The 17514-nt window shown below is 57.9% G+C and overlaps 2 protein-coding genes across 6 annotated transcripts in view; one reads left to right on the top strand and one right to left on the bottom strand.

Moving 5' to 3' along the window:
• The first annotated feature begins 815 nt into the window (after nucleotides 1–815).
• On the top strand, nucleotides 816–5320 carry TMEM42 (transmembrane protein 42). The gene is made up of 3 exons (XM_079794423.1): nucleotides 816–1076; nucleotides 2804–2950; nucleotides 3492–5320. The coding sequence occupies exons 1-3, from the start codon at nucleotides 849–851 to the stop codon at nucleotides 3612–3614; spliced, it is 498 nt and encodes a 165-aa protein (XP_079650549.1). The 5' UTR covers nucleotides 816–848; the 3' UTR covers nucleotides 3615–5320.
• Nucleotides 5321–6694: 1374 nt separating this feature from the next.
• The window catches only part of ZDHHC3 (zDHHC palmitoyltransferase 3), a 39831-nt gene continuing 29011 nt past the window's right edge, over nucleotides 6695–17514 (bottom strand). For 2 of the 5 annotated variants that reach the window (XM_079794422.1, XM_079794421.1), the window contains one exon: nucleotides 13280–15800. In XM_079794422.1, the coding sequence (XP_079650548.1) occupies nucleotides 15642–15800 (159 nt within the window). In that variant the 3' untranslated portion in view covers nucleotides 13280–15641. Of the gene's footprint in view, nucleotides 8490–13279; nucleotides 15801–17514 lie in introns of those variants that run through there. The other 3 variants (XM_079794418.1, XM_079794419.1, XM_079794420.1) reach the window with 3 other exon arrangements.

The following is a 17514-nucleotide window of genomic DNA, read 5'->3' on the forward strand; positions in this document are numbered from 1 at the left end:
TCTATCCACTGAGCCAAACTGGCTAGGGCTGAATCATGTTTTTTAAAAGTCCCATACTTATATGTAAACTTTTAAAACGTGGGCTATATATAAAACTAAATATGCATAGAGAAAAGGTACTCTATAACATGATTTTCCTGAAGAGTCCTTCATACATTTCAACACTTTATTTTCAAAGAAATACGACTTCTTAAAGGAAAATGTTTTAAACATCTTTCAGTGCACAGGAAATTAGAAGGAATGTTAATCCTGATTATCTTGATTATCTGAGTGGAGTGATTGTGAATGACATCTTTTCTAAATTTCCTGCAATGAGCAGTGTATATCCATCTGGGTCTTGCCCCAAACCCTCACCCGAGCTTCCTTCTTGCTGAGTCTGGCGGTCTCTAGCGCCCTCTGCTGAAGCATCTCTCCATTTTGCGTTTATCAATTTGGAGAGAGCAGGTGAATCTGATTTTGATTCAGTGGGGGTGGGGCCGGGCCTGGGATTCGACATTTTTAATAAATGATCCATGGGAGGTCGATGCCACACACACCAAGTGGCAGGGCTAGCTGCGAATTCTACAACCCCGGGACCACCCAGTCGGCCTCAGGTGTCGGTTGGGCGCGCTCGGAAAAACCTAAACCTACCGCTGGAGGGCGCCCTCCGCCCGAGGGGGCCGCTGGGGCTCGGGCCTGGTGGCCCCGCCCCCTCAGGCCCCGCCCCTGCGAGGTTCGTGAAGGACTCGGATTGGGTTCCTCGCTTACGTGAGCGCCGCGTCACGTGAGGCCACCGTCCAATCACGGCGCGCGCTCGGCCCTGCCACTGGCTGACACCGGGGACGCGGGCAGAAGCGGCGGCGGGCACCATGGCGGGGAGCACCCTGGCGCGGGGCCCCGTGGCGCGGGGCAACTTGGTGCGGGCCACCCTGGCGCGGGGCACTGTGGTCACCTACCCCGACGCCCCCGCGGGGTTGCCCCCGCACCTCCAGGCCGGGGCGATGCGGCGCCGTTTCTGGGGCGTCTTCAACTGCCTGTGTGCCGGCGCATTCGGGTCCCTGGCCGCCGCCTCCGCCAAGCTGGCCTTCGGCAACAAGGTCGAGCCTGGGGCGCGGCCGGGCGGGCGGGCGGGCGGTCCGGGCGGCGGAGGGGCGCTGCGGGCCCGCGGGGCTCCGGGTAGGGCGGGGGCGCAGGGCGCCGCCTCACCCCCGCGGATCTGCCAGGCCCGGGCCGCAGCCGGGCACTGCAGCCGCCGGGGGCGGGCGAGCATCCCTGCGCCCCAGCGCGTGTGGGCGGTCAGACACGCCGGGAACCTAAAACCCGTCCTCCCATTGGGCTAGTTGGCTCTCGGGGAAGGCGCACACCCCCTCCATCTACTCTCTACCTCTCATTTTAAGCCCCTTGTGCCTGAACATTTCTCTCCACGTGACTCAAGGTGAGAAACCTGTTGCCCATCCCTTTCCTCCGTGACTAACGGGTGTTTTGACCGCTCTACCCTGCTGCCAGGAAATTTGGGGGTTTGGGAAACGTTCTGGACTTTCCCGATGTTGAGATCTTGTAAACTGCCTCCCCATGTCTGCTAGCGTGTACCTCTTGGCTTCGCCCATCCCGAATCTGCAACCCTGAAGTTAGACCCTGGCCTGGACCGGGGGCAGGTTGATTCTGAAGGTTTCAGCCTGTTTAGGGCTAATCCAGTGATTAGCTTTAGGGAGCTGCCAGGCTTGAGGGGTGTAATTCTTGGAGTGAATGGTCCAAAATAAGATGAGTGCCTCTAGGAGGCGGGAGGTTTTCTGGTCTTTCCAGTTGTGCCCTAGGCCTTCCTAACCTTTTAGGTAAGCAGGCTGCCACTGGCACGGACAGCGCTTCTGTACATTATACAAAGAAACCCTTTCCTCAGGACACTGTATGTTCAGCTGCTGGAAAACTGTTAGGAGAAATGAGTGGGGCTTAGGTGGTCACAACTTCCCCTCCCCCCCAGGAAGCAGGCAAGTTGCTACCTTGAAGCCAAGCCAGGGGGTCTGCATAGCCTTAGTGTAGAAGGTATGTATTCTCTCAAGGCTGTCGCCTTTTAGAAAAAGACACAAAAGGGCCAGTTCTCTACGTGATGCCTGGGGTCGCCAGTCCAATGGCCTCAGGTGGTTTTCCGTGGGCAGGGCTGTGTCCTGGTTAAGATGGCGGAGCCACACAGCTGGGTTGGAATCCTGGCAGCTCCTATCAGCTGTGGCACTGAGGCAAGTTACTTAATGCCTCAGATTCTTAAATCTCAGATCTGTAAAATGAAGTTAAGGAATAAATGAGAATGCACTTAAAGTGCTTACCGCAGGGCCAGGCACAGAGTAAAAGCTCCAGAATGTCCAGTGGGACCAGCCTGAGTGGGATGTAGCGGGCACAGAAGGGAGAGACATGTCTAGTTCATGCTTTACCCGACCCCGGGAAGTGAGGGCTCTGCCCCTGGGGTACCCCTACTACAGACCACATAAGAACGACTGGCCCTCGGGGCCTGGACTTCCAGCATTGGCCACTGCAGGCCAACTAAAGAACTGGTGCTCTAGGAAATAATGGTGATGGATTAGCATTTTACTTCTGCCACGTCACGTGGCCAATAAGATGGCCCAAAAGTGTCATCTCTGAATTTGTGTCCGCTGTAAAGTGGATGTGCTGCCCGCGGAGGGTAAGTCCCGGCAGGGAAGTAGAGGACCCCTAGGCTGTGGTGGGGTCTCAGGAGGGGCCCTGCTGCGGCCACCGCGGCCCTGGGTGTGCTGTGAGGGGCGCTGCTGGGTGCAGGGCGGGCCGGGCCCGGCTGCAGTGACACCTCCTCCTGCAGGTGCACGTGGCCTCCTGTATCTTAGGCATCATCGTGATGGCGACCGCCAACTCTCTGATGTGGACATTCTTCAGCCGCGGCCTCAGTTTCTCCATGTCTTCAGCCATTGCATCTGTCACGTTGACTTTTTCGAACATCCTCAGCTCGGTGAGTAGCCTGAGGGTCCAGTCCCCCCATCTCAAACTCTCTCTGGGTGGGTTATCCTTGGGCAACCCTGCTTCCCTACACAGAAGAAAGGTCAGGATCCAAAGCAGAGGTTGGGCTGTGGCTGTTCCTCTCAACTCGCAAACTAAGGAATTCTCCCGTTGCATGGCGTCCAAGTCGAGCGGTCCAGCCAGCCTGCCTGCTGCTCGACCAGGCTGCTGCCCTCATTCTGGTCTGCCCACTGCACTCTCCAGCATGAGATGCCAGGGTCTAGGTTCCTCTCTCTGGTGGCCTGAGGTCAGCCGGGTGGGGGGAGGCAGGAGGCAGTAGGCCAGCTCAGGTACCAGCTGCACACCGGCCTCGCTGTGGTCTCGGCTGGTTCTGTGCACTTTGCCGGGGTCCAGTGCGGTGAGCAAGGTACCCTCCTCACCTCTATAGGTGAAACCAAAGTGAGTCGAGTGACTTAACAGCAGTGGTTCGAGCCCAAGACTTGGGGCTCTAGGCCTTCCCTCTCACCCTGGGCCTCACACTGTCTGTCCCGCAGGCCGCCCTGGGCTTTGTGCTGTACGGAGAGAGCCAGGAGGTGCTGTGGTGGGGAGGCGTGTTCCTCATCCTCTGCGGACTCATCCTCGTCCACAGGAAGGCCCTTCCGCCCAAGCAGCAGTAGAGGACTTGGCCGGTGGGCCCGCGGGAAAGACGGCGGTGGCGGCTCAGGCTCGGGCTCGAGCTCGGGCTCGGGCTGGCGTGTGGGGACTGCTTCCAGGGCGATCGGGGGTGCGGCCTTCTGACCATCAGCCGAAGGGAGTTGCTGCCGAGGGCCGCAGGCCTGTGACCGAGCCGCCTTGGGGTGGCAGCTCCGGCTCCTGGAAGGGGAACCGCGGCGCAGCAGGCTCTGCCCCGGCATCTGGCTGGCTGTGGTGCTCCGATTCCCCCCTCCGGGCCCACCCAGGGCCGTGCAGGAGCTGGACTCGAACCAGCTGTAATGGTAGCCTGGTGGCCCAAGTCACGTGACACGCCAGTGCCTGGTGGGACTTGGACAACTTCGTGCCGATGTGTCGGGCTGGCTGTGCCATATTATAGGAGGAGGAAGACGGGATTAATGCTTTCTTGTAAGTTAAAACTACCAGGTGTGGAATCCTAATTCCTTCCCACATTTACTTTTCTTCCCTAAGTTTTTGGAGTCGGAGGGAGCAGCCAGGGCGAGCTGCAGCTCCCGAGTGGTTATAGCCCTCACCTTCCCCGGCCTGGGCCCAGCTGCGGGGCGCACAGCTCCTTCCCACGTCCCCGGGCCGGCGCCTTCAGGTCGGGAAGGCCTGGCCATTCCCTTGGTCCTCACGGAGAAAAGCTGGAGCTCGCTTTGGGGACCCAGTTTTATTTTATTTATTAGGATACAAAACTGGCCCAGAGGCTCTCACCCCCACTTCACCTTGAGGCCCCTCTGTCCTTTGGTTGTTTCCCAGGCTCCTGTGACTTTGTGTCTTACCCCTGTGACTGTGACTCTAGTTGCTGCCCACACACTCCCGTGCATGGCCGATGTGACGCTCACCTGCTCCAGTTCCTCGGGGCTCCCTGGAGGCCTGAGCCCTTAGCTTGCCTGAAGCTGACCTCTGGCCCCAGGTTCCTCCAGCATTCCCTGCAGTGGAAAGGGACCCGGGACCAGAAGGCTGGGGAGGAGAAGGGCCATGTCGGCGGTCCCCCTCTCCGTGCACGTAGCGCCTTCACTGCCCTCCAGTTCTCACTGCCGACAGGGCTTTCTCTACTTCCACGGCTCCTGCTGACTGGGACCTGCCCTCACCGCCTCTCCCCAGTTCCTCTCTTGTGCCTCCTCAATACCCCGGGGTTGAGCCTGGCACTCCTGTGTTGAGAAGTCAGGGAGACGGGTGAGGTAGGATAACCAGGCAAGTGTGGCGTCCTGGAGGCATCACTCCAGAAAAAGGCAGCGATCACCCAGGCTGATGTTGAGGGTCGAGGGAGGGGAAGACGGAGAAGAGGCCATTGGACTCGGAGAGAGAGAGAGAGCATTGACAGGAGCAGCTTGGAGGAGGGCGGGGCCGCAGCCTGAGCAGATCAGGTTCATGAGGGAACGGAGGGTCCTCCACTGATGCCGGAAAAGTTCAACCCCTTTCGTGGTAAAAACACTCCGCAAACTCAGAGTAGAAGGAAACTGAATATGACCAAGGCCGCCACAGTGAATGTCATCCCTAAGGTCAGGGACAGACAGGTGCCCGCCTTCACCACTCCCCCCGCATGTGACTGCCAGTTCTCACCAGAAAGAGAAAGGACGAAGCACGTTATCTGCTCAGAGATGACCTGATCTTTTAGGCAGCGTGTGCTAAAGGAGCTGCCCCATTCCTCAGAAGTCTCGGGGGGGGGGGGGGGGGCCAGGGGAGGGAGACCCCGAGTTGTCCTGGCAGGAGGCGCCTCCCTGTGCCAGCCGCAAGCTGTTCCTCTGTCCTCAGACCTGCTCAGATGATCCATGTGCTTTAATTAAACGGATGCTTCAAGGACGGTCCCCTGGGTCTGTTCTTTCAGGGAACACGCTTCATAGCCTCTTACGCTGGGTCAGGTGGGCACTTGGGGAGCCATCCAGTCCTCCCCACTTCCCAGGCCCAGGGCCTCCCTCTCCGAGGGGTTGGGCTTCATTCGGGGCCTGTTCAGGACACCCAGCCCCTCCCGGCGGTATACACCTGGCAGAGGCATTTTGTGTGTAATTTACAAGACATTCAGGGGTGGTGGGCTGGGTTCTAAATTTAAAAACCTTTGCCCTAGCCCTAGCCAGTTTGGCCCAGTGGATAGAGCGTCGGCCTGCGGACTGAAGGGTCCCAGGTTCAATTCTGGCCAAGGGCATATGCCTGGGTTGCGGGCTCGATCCCCAGTAGGGGGCGTGCAGGAGGCAGCCAATCAATGATTCTCATCATTGATGTTTCTATCTCTCTCTCCCTCTTCCTTCCTCTCTGAAATCAATAAAGAAATATATTTAAAAAACAAACAAACGAAAAAACCTTTGCCCTAGCCCAGTGGTCGGCAAACTCATTAGTCAACAGAGCCAAAATTTTTAAACTTTTTCTAACGCCACTTCTTCAAAATAGACTCGCCCAGGCCATGGTATTTTGTGGAAGAGCCACACTCAAAGGGCCAAAGAGCCGCATGTGGCTCGCGAGCCGCAGTTTGGTTTGGCTCAGGGGTTGGAGCATTGGCCCTGCAGACTGAATGGTTGGGAGTTCTATTCAGGTCGAGGGCATGTGCCTCAGTTGAGGCTCCATCCTCAGCCCTGGTCGGGGCGCTTGCGGGAGGCAACCAATCAATGTGTGTCTCTAACATCAATGTTTCTCTGTCTCTCCCCCTCCCACTCTCTCTAAAAATCGATGGAAAAAGTATCCTTGGGAAAAAAAAAAGAAAAAGTATCTTTGGGTGGGGGTTAACAACAACAAAACGCTTCCATCCTGTGCACGCTTGCCCCAGATGCCACTTCCTAACGCACAGTAGGCGCTCAGGAAGCACTCACTGCAGATACCACCCAGGGGGACCCCCAAGGGAAGGGTGTGGCTAGCCTCTCCCCACATGCAGCCGTGCCTGTGTTCTTATCTCCCACTCGGGAAATGGGAGAAGAGAGGCTTCGAGGTGACCGTGCGGAAGGACGCCACCCTGGGGCCCCAGCTGGGACCTCCTGCTGAAGGTGGGAGACCAGCCGCCGAGGTCACACGGAGCTTTTTATTTAGAGAAAGGCTGAGGTCCACGCCTCCCTCCCCGTAGGCCCTTGACTTGTTTTGACGTCAGCGGCAATGCTTCCTGTGAGGCCAAGCAGGAGGTTCCTGCTGGCAGCCACCAGAGGCCGCGGAGTCGCTGTGAGGACATGAGGCTGGGGTGAGCAGGGTGCTGTGGGTGAGGCCTGGAGTGGAGATGGGCCCAGCGAGGAGGGCGGGCGGGTCTGACAGGGTCCCTCTGCTCTCAGTCCAGCCCACCGAGCGGGGTTGTGTCTCGGGCCCAGGTTTGGCAGTCACCTCTGACCTCCTGCCTGAGCTCAGCAGAGACCAGCAAGCCCCTTCCCTTACTCTAACCTCGAGCCCTGCCTCCTCGGGGACACCAGCGGGCAGCACTGCGTCCTCCCTGGCGGGGTCTCTGGTCCACAACCCTGAGCCCCAGGGCTGCCCTCTGGGTTAGGACAACACACACCAGCTTGGGCAGGCTGTGCCGGGCCCGCCTCCGATCCAAGTGCTGGCATCACGGGCAGTGCACCCCAGAACAGAGCCTAGGCTGGGCATGGGGGATCCCACTCTTGTACCAAACAGGGACCCGAACCCCTCTGTCCAGAAGGTACTTCTCCAACAACCTCTGAGATGGGGTCCCCTGCTCAGGCTTCAGCCTTCAAATGGGCAAGCAGGTCCCAGCCTCCTGGTAGAGGTGGTGGTGGTGGTGGGGGGGGGGGGGGTGTGTCTGTCTTCCTGGGTCATCACCGTGCAGGCCTGGGCTACCCCCCACCCCTCAGGGGCAGGAGGGGCGCGATCTCGGGAGAAATGGCCTAGAGCACACAGGCCAATTCGGTCAGTTCTGCGCATGTCGGTCAGACGCCCTCCAGGAGGGAGAGGAAAGGAAGTTCCCCTGGGAGGTGGAGAGGCCCAGGGGCTCCACAGGTCCCTCCCCCCACCTGGGAATGGCCGCCCGCAGCACAGCCGGGCAGGGAGGATGCAGTCTATGGGGCGGGCGCTGAGTGGGGTGCTGCTGTCATATGGGCTCGTGTCCATCCCGGCACATCCCACATGGATGTGAGTCGCCATGTGGGCCCCGCCTGACCCGAAGGAAGCTGTGGCTGCGTGCGTTTCTCCTGATTTAGGCAGCGGGCGCCCCTCCAGGCTGGATCCTGCTGCCAGTGTCCCGTCCCAGGGCCCTGGGCCGCCCTTCCTCCTCTGCACTCATGGCCCCGATGGCAGGCCCCTTCCCGAGAGAAGACACACGTCCCACGAAAAGCCACACGCAAGTTCTTTGCTGCCCTGGGCCGCCCGTCCAGAGCCCCCTTTGCCGGGCGAGGCTGAAGGAGGCCCGGTTGGAGAATGGCTCCTGGCATCCCTCCCTGGAGACTCTTAGACGAACTCAGAGGAAGTCTCTTGTTCTCTGTTGTCCCTGGTCCCCCGACCCCCAGACCTGGCCCCACATGGGGAAGGAAGGAAGGAGGGTGCAAGGATGGCAGTGCCCGGGGAGCGGGGCACAGCGGGTGCAGGGGTGCGCCGTGCCCAGGAGCCCCGACGGCAGGTGACAGCCCCCCACAGCAGCATCACTCGTCCGTCACCTCCACAGAGTCCTCGTCCTTCCTCTCCTCCGACGGCTCCTCCGACGGCTCCTCTGATGGCTCCTCGGTTGTCGTCTCCATGTTGTCTGACGACGCCACCTGCCGCACCCAGCCCTCGTCCCTGAGCGCGGGGTGATACGGTCCGGAGAAGGGGTTGAGCCAGTTCGGGGAGAAGTTCCCCCCAAAGGTCTCTTTGACGGCCTTCCAGCTGCCCCGGCGCTCCCTGGGCTGCTGCTTCCGTTTGAGGCGCTCAATGCCCTGGGGAGACAATGGGGTCAGGGGGTCAGCAGGGCACGGGCCGAGCATGAGGCTCCTCAAGGCTTACGGGGTGCAGTGGGGTGCGGGGTCACAGCAAGCAGGATCTTCAGGGCACCTGGGCTTCGCTTCCCGCCCTCCCCGCCTCCTCCCCAGGAGCCGCGCTAAGGAGGGCCAGCTGTGCGCAGGGCCAGGCCCGGATTGGCCGGGGAGGAACGCACGGGCCTCCGCAAGCACGAGAGCTGAGACTGGCCACCTGTCCTGAGCCCACTATAAAGGGGCCACCCCCCCACGGCAGGCGAAGGCGCGGCAAACGGCATGAAGATGGCGGGATGAAGGGGGGGCGCGTAGGGGACCAACAGCATGAGCTGAGGAAGCCGAGGTGCGGGCCAGCGAACATGCAGCGGGCAGCAGGGGGCACGGGTCACTGTGGGAGGCAGAGGCTGGTGGCCGCCTGCTCGTTCACCCCGCGGCCTCTCCCAAGCTGCCCACTCACCTGCCTCTGGGTGTGGGCTGCGAGCAGCCAGCAGGCCTCAGACAGAGGGTGTTGGTAAAGGCCGGAGCCCGGAGAGCTAAAGGCGCCGCCTGGCCAGCCCCGCAGGCCCACACCTCACAGCGTCCGCCCTGGGCCTCTGCCTTCCCATCTCTTCTGGAAGCCGGGGGATTTGCTGCGTTTGGCAGGCGTGGGCCCGGCACATGCCCGGCTTGTGCGCTCAATCTCCGGTTGTGGGTGGGCAGGAAGCAGCTGGTCGATGTTTCTCTCTCCCTCTCCCTATCTCTCTAAAAATCCACTTAAAAATCTTTTTAAAAAAAAGTATCTCCTCGTAAGATACTTATTAATTACAAAGAGCAAAACAGAACTTGACAGTCGGAACACTGAGATTCCACCCTAACCAAGTGGAAGTTAACATCACCCACGAGACCCCCACTCTGTGCCTGTGGGTGCCCCACCCGGCCGTGGTGCTCCGGCCAGCGCAGCCTAATCACGGGAAACAGACGCGGAGGGAGGCTGTTCTCAGGACACGGGGCTCATGAGCTCCAAAAGGTTCAAGTCTCATGAAAATGTTTTAGAACCAGGTAGAAGTAGTGGCTGCAGAACATTAAGAAGGTCCTCAATGGCAGGGTCGCACGTTAAAATGGCTAAATTTGTTGTATGAATTTCACTTCAGAAAAATCCAACAACCTTCAACAACGACAAATCTGACAACCAAAAACCACCAAGCTCAGGAAAGACAGACGGGAACTCTCGGGAACGGAGGGAGATGAGACATGACAGACGATGCCATGTGGCACCCGGGACAGAAAGGGTGTTAATGGGACAACTGGAGAAATCTGCACAGAGATGTAGATTAGTACTGCATCTACAAGTTTTCATATTTTTTAGTTATATAAAATGTTTACATTGGAAAGACTGAGTGGAGGGTACGTAAGAGCTCGTTGTACTATATTAACCATTTTTTTGTAAGTCAAATTATTTCACAATCAAAGTTAAAATAACCTGAGACCAAGATTTATGCAATGTGATCTTGGACACTGACATAATAATGCAAGTTGGAACAATCGAAATGTCTAATTGAGGCGGTTATGTTAACTTTATGAAGCTATGCGGTTATTAAACACGGAGTTCATACGTGTTTGTGGAGAGCGGCTACAGAGTTTGGACAGGTTCATGCCTCGGACTAATGAGAGGGCACAGTCCTCTCCTGGCCACGTGCAAGTCCCAGCTTGGAGGGCAGAGCCTCCCAGCACAATGATAGCCAACAGCTGTAGTTGTAAGCTTGAACCTGTGGTCCGAACACGTGACCTCACGTGCCTGAGTGATATAGGCTGCAAGTAAACAAAGCTTGATCAGGTGCATGTAATTGAGTAGATTCCAAACCCAGGAGAATGTTGTAAACATCTTGACCACGGCCTTACTTTGCCTCGTGGCATCTGGCTATACAATAAAGACACGGCTTGTAGTCCATGACGGTCGCTAGCTCTCCATCAGAGAGGACAGTGTCCCACCCAGACCCAGCTTTCATTCTCCTGTCTGTCTTAATCCTTCACCGCCCACTCTCAGGGTCACAACCTGGCTGAGCTGGCGTGGCACATAAGGCGGCCTGGGGCTGAGTATGCCATGGCCATACTGGAAGGGCCTGTGCCATGGTGACCAGGGGAGAAAGCAGAGGGGCACAGGACATCGCCACGGAGCCTGAGGTTCCCTTAGCGGGGGGGGGGGGGGGGGGGGGCTTAGATGACTTTATTTAGATGTATTTATTTCTGGGGGCTTCCCACACTCCTGGTTTCCACCAGTGCACAGGTGTTACTCCTTTAACCAGAACAAAATCGGCTGTTTCAGAAAATGGACCTTACTGAGTCTCAAGGTCCTCACGTGGGACAGGAGCATAGGATGCCGCGGCCCGTGGACTGGCTACTCCCCCCTCCTCCCGGGCCAGTCCTCCCTGCTCAGCAGCCCCGGCAGTGGCCACCTGAGGCGACCTGCTTCGGGGACCTGCATTCCTTTCCTGGGTGATCATCTGCGGCGTGTTAAGGGGTTTAAACCACGACTGCAGGGTGCTGGGACGTCTGCACGTGGCTGGTCAGGCTGCAGAGGGGACACCTGGAAATGACTGACTGGCTGGGCTCACCCAGAGCCACAGCTCGGTCCTCACTGCCACCCAGCGAGGAGGCGGGCTCCGTACTGCACTTGGCAGGTGGGCAAACAGGCCAAGAGGCCACGACCATGGCCAAAGCTCGTCTACTGGTCTCCCACCATGACCGGAGTCTTCCTTCTCTCTGCCCAAGTGGGTTTCATCCTCCTGCAAACACTCGCTCTGCGGTGCTGATCTCCGGCAGAGAAAAGCCGGAGGGCACGAAGCACAAGCCCCCAGGCTACTGGCTTCCATTCCACGGGCCTGGAGAATATTCCAGACAGACCCCGCCTGGCCGCCAGGTGAAGCGCCTCTGCAGTTAAGCAGACAAGCCTGCAAGGAGTGTGCACCTCTGCTGAGTCTGGAGAAGAAATTCCAACAAGTCGATGCAGAAAAGGCCCGAGGGCCTGGGCCTTCAGATTCGGGAGGAGCCCTGGGGTTACTTCTTCCTGGAAGGACTCAGTTGGGAGTTCTGTGTGGATTTAAAGGGTCCTGACGGCACAGTTCTTCAGCTGGAGGTGTGCAGAGGAAGCAGCCATTCCACTCAGGCTCCCACAGTGAACGCCCCGGGACCAAGGCTCCAAGGGAGCCCCCCTCCAGCACATGCTCTTAGGACTCGGCTGAGACTCGGAGAGCGGCATGTCCTCTGCTCCACGTGACCAGGTGTAGGAAGTCAGCCACCGCAGCCCGCACACGTGCCTCACGGAGGCCAGAGAACTCCCTTCCCCGGGGCTTTCATGCAGGAAATACTTGTCTGTTGCAACCCAGCAAACATCCCATTTCACAGAGCAATACCTGTCTTATAACGAGCAATGCATTTTTTAAAAATTTCTTTACAAAAATGCTGTTGCAAAACGATAAACCGATTCACAGATGAAGAGCTGTGACCTGGTTCAAAAGGTGCAGCTCTAACCCTTGACCTTTACTAAAGCCATCGATGGTCAGACACAGCACTAACATTCACATTCGTTACCCTCATCTAGTCCTCACATCAGCCCCGAGATTTGGAGTATCCTCCTGATTTTACAAAAAAGTGAGGCGGAAGTCAGTCACTGCCCATGGTCCCACAGAATATACGGGAGCAGGGATTTGATGCAGACGGAGCCAGGGTCCCGAGACCTCACCAGACTCCCGGCCCTGATGCAGGGAAGCAGGCTCCCTCTGTCCATGCCAGAGCACCTGCCGGCCGGGTCTCTGCGAGCTCTCCTCTGCAAAGCTTTGCATAATTCCCTGCATCCGTTTGGCAGGTGAGGAGGCACCCGGGGCCACTCTGCTTTGCTTGGGAACCACACGGCCAGATCATGACTTTCTTGCGGCAGAAGGTGGGGCAGTGAAGCCTTTACTCCGGGAGAGCAGGCTGGCCAGTAGCTTGTCTTTCACTGAATTCCTTCTTCTATGAGGTGATGATCAGCTCCGACATGTATTTAAGATACGAGAAAAGAGCCCGGGGGTGTGAGGTCCCAGGTAGAAACCAGAGGCCAGGACCTGTGCCTGTGCTGCCCAGGCTTGCAGCTACCACTCCGACTTGGAGAACCCTGGCTCCATTCTTTCCCCTCGCTCTTCTAGATGGTTCTCCACCCAGAGGACCTTGGGCCCAGTGTGGTTTGCAACTTCGGGCCACACTGATTACGTGACTGCCTTCCAACACTTGCCCTGTCCCTCAGCATCCATTTGCGGGGAGGCCGCAGGCTGAGGGGAGGGGCTCCAGGGGCACAGGGCTCAGCACTCGGCAGCACTCGGGACCCGGGCCTCAGCGCATCAGGCACCTGCAGAGACCGGGAGCCCCAAGCGGGTTCTCAGACCTGAGTGTGTCAGAATCGCCGCAGGGCTGTTGAAATGAGATTGCGAGGCCCAAAGTGGGGCCGGAGAACAGGCACATCAACGTGCCCGGGGTGTGTGTGTGTGGGGGGGGGGGGGGGGGGGGCGGCGGCTGCTGGTCTGGGCACCGCAGTGTGGGAGGTGCTGCCTGGGGGCCTCACCAGGAAAGACTCGGGAGGGATCCTAGCAAAAGCCTCGCCACATTTCTTTGGCATTTAAAGGCCCTTTCGAGGTTTGGATCCCTCACCCCTTTACTGGCTGGCTCTTCTTTAGGTTGATGCATTGAAATGAGGGCAACTTAAAACCCATTTGCCCAACCAGCCCCCCTCCCCCCGAGGTTTCTGTGATGCCCACCTCACGTAGGTGGCCATAAATGTTTCTTAATGGGCCTCATCTGGAAGATTCTGCATCAGGAAAGTGACCTTAACTTTCTAAGCAGCCTCGCCGGAACAAGCAAAGGCTGGTAGCAAGGTGTCTCATTCTGGGTTCTTCTAAGCAAGTACGATGGAGATGCAATGCTCACGACTGACAGGAGACTTGGCACGTGCGCTGCCTGGACTCGCCTTGCGTCACCATGCAAATCAGCAGGTCTGTTTGCATTCAGTCTGTTTGCTCTGCACGGAGTCACCTAACTCAACTCGCCACATCGCCTTCCTCTTTTTCACTCCACTCTCCGGAGGCTGTTTGGAAAGACTGTGGCTACAACTGGCCCGTTTCCTATGCACGCGCCCTTCAGTGCTGTCCCAACTCCTATGCTGAAGCCGAAAGCTAGGGCCATTTAACACCCACAGTTGTTCCACGCCTAAGTGTGTGGGGAACAAGCGCTATAGACTAGATTTAAAACAGACCTCAGCCGTGACTGCAGCTCAGGCAGCACAGCGGCCAGTCCGAGTTCACCGACTTAGGGGCGCAGACTTTTGGTTAAACATCGAGGGGATGACAGGAGCTCCTGAAAGCAACACACCAGGACTGCTTGTGGACGTTGTCAGCGATTTTCTCTGGCTTTTGGCTGGGTTTGGGCAAGGTCAGGGTTTCTCCCCAGGCCCCACCCTAGAAGCAGTCAGCACACCTGACCTTTTCCATCGCAATTGAGCGCCAAAGGGCAGGCAAGGGCTTTGGCTGCAGAAGCCAGAGGAGAGGCTGTGGACAAGCTTGCTCAAGAGAGGTCCTAGTGCCCTTTAAAAACACACAAAGCCTCATCCAAGGGGGAGCATAAATAATGTCCTTAAAACGACCAGCCGGACCAGTCACCGGCGCTGGCCGCGGTGACACTGGGCGAGAGCAGAGCTCAAATCAACCACAACAGGTTTTGGAAAACGTTTATTGCATTTGGTTTCCAGGTGGAAGCACTGACAGGATTGAAAGAGACGGCTTGTTACACTTCTCTGAGAAACCACCTGGCCAGATCCAGTCTCCCTACCCACGACTGGACTTGATAACCCTTATCCCCTACCCCCACCCCAAGCAAGAGCTAAAAAGGCTTGTGGCAATTGCTTAAAAAACAAATCCATGTGTGAGAATCCAGATGATCAGTATTCAGATTCCTGTGAGTTTTCGGGTGGCCAGCACGGTCTCCTCACCAGCCCTCGGCAGGCCGTTCTCTTGCAGATGGAACAGGAGGGGCCCCCAGGGCAGGCTGCCCCGCCCAGCACCTGGCTCAGGGGTGCCTGCTGACTCCAGTGACTACATGGCCACCTACCAACCTTCAAGTCAGGACTGGAACGTCCCCCTTGCATCATGGTTAGCCCCAGGCCGGGGCGACAGTCTCCCAGGTTAGAATACAGACCGGATGTGGGTCCGTGCACATTGATGGGTCTAAACACCAGGAAGTAAACCCCTTTGGCGACTTACAACAGGAGGAAGAAAGGGTTGATGGCCGGGCTGCAGCTGCCTCGTTCGGGGAGGGGGGCGGGGGGAGGGAGAGTAAGCTGACTAACGGGAACATGGAGCTCGCTCGGAACTGTCACATTTTCCTTTGATTGTGTAAGGCATTTTGAACTGGAAAGACCTCTTTCAAATAATCAGAGGGAATAGAACTGGTGATTCAGAATACATATAAGACCCCTTACGTCCCTGTCCCGCCCCCATCATTCCACACCCCGAGTCCATCAAGTACAAATCAGGCAATTGATTTTGTGGGTTAGGAGGCAAACCGAGTCCACATGGGGGATGAGGCTGCTGTGCCAGGGCCCTTCTTAGGGCTCCAGCCCTGATCCTGCCCCTCTAGGCCACAAGGGTAAGCATCCATCTTCCGTGAGTGTTTCAGTTGCATGGGGCCCCCGCCACGCTGCCTGTTGGACCAGACCAGGCCACGCCCCGCCTCTGCCTCCCCAGCCAGGCGTCGGAACGGTCCTTCCATGCACCTTCCACGCACCAGTGTCACGTCTCAGTTAGTAGGAGCGGGCACGGCCCCGAGACAGCACCGTCCACGTTAGTCATGCCAGACAGAGAGCAGAGAGGAAACCAGAGGCCAGAGAGGTGGTTTTTGAAAGGAGAAAGGAGCAGCTTCGGTTGCCAAAAAATAGAAAGGATGATCTTTTAAAAATAAAACATGGGGACATTTTTTCTCTGCAATGCTCAGCCATTTTACTTGAGTCATAAAAAAGTTTTGGAGTAGTTGTTTTGCTTTCTCGTTTGAATGTTCGTGAGAACGGGCCGCGGTGCTGGGATGTGTGTGTCTGAGTGGCAATCTGCCAGGGGTCCTTCAGACCACGTACTGGGACGGGTCTGCCTTCCCTTGGTCTGGCGTGGCAAAGGGGCTGGCCCAGCCTAGAGAGAAGGGGTGGCCGAAAACGGCTTTCAGGTTCATCCATTTTGTTTTTTTAGCCCATCTTCTCTCTTCCTTTTTCAATTGCTCTATTCCCTGAAAACAAGAACAACCACACTTCAGTCACACGCTTTATCGCTGTGGGTTCGGGGGAGGGACGTCCATTAGCCTGAGATGAGCGAAGTAAATGTCTCCTTTATAAAGCCATAGAGCAACTACATACACATTTGCCTTCCCTTTCTCTCACAAAAAGTGTAAAAAAAACCCGACTTTCTTGGGGATGAGCGTGCCAGGGCCCAGGGCGGGCGGGCCAGGGCCGGCAGGCTTTGGTACAGGAGCCTCAGAGCTGGCGATCTGACAGCCAAGGGTGACTGCTCACTGGGACTGGTTCACAGGAGTCTGCATTACCACAGCCACTTTGTAGACCAAAAAAGAAAACGAGTCAAAGGGCGGCTCTGGAGGGTCAGACTCCGCCGGGAGGTCAGGAGCACAGCTGAGAAGGTGGAGAGGAGGGACAGATGGGGCGGGAGAAGTCACCAGAGGAGGAAGGAGATGTGTTAGTACAGGTCAGGGGCCACACGGACAGACCAGTCAGCCTCAGTCACGGCGAAGGCCTTCCCAGGGCTCCTGTGGGGAGACGTGTGACCCTGGGCCACCCAGCAGCTGTCACAGCCTGCACTCCCAAGTCTCAGAGGAAAAATGGGGGCTGCGGAGAAAGCTGGTCCCCCCCCCCAATGGATAGAGCTGGTCTGTGGGGGGTGGGGTGGGCAGGGGTTTGTGCCTGGTCTCTGGTGAGGGGGGAGCAGGGCGCGCCTGAGGGAGCACCCCCACCCAGGCCAGGGAGGTAGAGGGGAGGGGAGGACCCATTCCCCATGAGCTGTGGGGCCTGCCCTTCCTTCCTTTCCAACATGACTCCTTGAGGGGAAGATGGGCCAGGGCCCTGACAGCTCTCCTCGGGCTCCCCCAGGTTACGGCCTGTGTGGCCTGGCTGCATCCAACATCGGGCAGGGGGCGGGCTGGATCACTCCGGTTCCTGCAGGCCTTCCACAGAGAAGCTGGTCGTGTTTACTGCCTGGGTTCCTAGCTGGATCCGCCACTGGCTACTATTTTTATAGAAACTCCTTTGCAATGATGTTATTTCTTATAAAAGAAAAAGTTGCTGAGAGCCCCCAACCTTCTAAACCGTGGGGAACTCCCACAGGTATAAACGGTGGTGCCTGGGCAGCCGGGCAGCGAGCCCTTCCCTGCACTGACCTTCCCTGCCCGTGGGAGGGCCCTCGACAGCACTCCCCTCACGTGAGCCTCCCTCCAAGCTGACTACCAGGCCTGCAGTCCCCACAAGGGCCCCGGGCGCTGCTGAGAGCTGCCCCCCGAGGGGACCCTGGGAAGCCAGGATGGACTCTCGACCTCAGGACTCCACCGCTCCCTCCTGGGCCCCTTACAGGGGGCCCCAAACCCCAAAAGGGAAGCGATGCCCCCATCATAGCCACGGGTTAGCACCTTGAGGCTTTTGGACACCTTAGGACGGTTGGGAGGAGGTGGCACCAGGGGAGTGGGCTCTGGCCCAGCAGCTTCGAGGCTCCCAGAGGTGGAGCTGCGAGCAGGGGAAGGCAGGACCAGGGAGAAGCAGCGGACGAGGACCAGAGCAGGCCCGGCAGAGTTGACCGGGGCCTGGCGAGAACCATTGATCTGGGGCTCAAGGCAGGGCTGTCTCCTGCTCTGTCCTCAGGACCAGGCATGAAGTCACCTCCTCTGGGAGTAGCTGTGCGTGGGCCACCTGGGTCCCAGCACTCTCTGTCCACCACCCCGT

This window comes from Cnephaeus nilssonii, assembly GCF_951640355.1.
Source record: "Cnephaeus nilssonii genome assembly, chromosome: 17".
NCBI classification, from domain to species: Eukaryota; Metazoa; Chordata; class Mammalia; order Chiroptera; family Vespertilionidae; genus Cnephaeus; species Cnephaeus nilssonii.

Excerpts from the sequence above, each read along its gene's own strand:
- TMEM42 (XM_079794423.1), top strand. The coding sequence starts at position 849 with ATGGCGGGGAGCACCCTGGCGCGGGGCCCCGTGGCGCGGGGCAACTTG. Across the intron at positions 1,077-2,803 it reads AGCTGGCCTTCGGCAACAAG|GTGCACGTGGCCTCCTGTAT; the intron begins GTCGAGCCTGGG and ends CTCCTCCTGCAG. Across the intron at positions 2,951-3,491 it reads TTTCGAACATCCTCAGCTCG|GCCGCCCTGGGCTTTGTGCT; the intron begins GTGAGTAGCCTG and ends TCTGTCCCGCAG.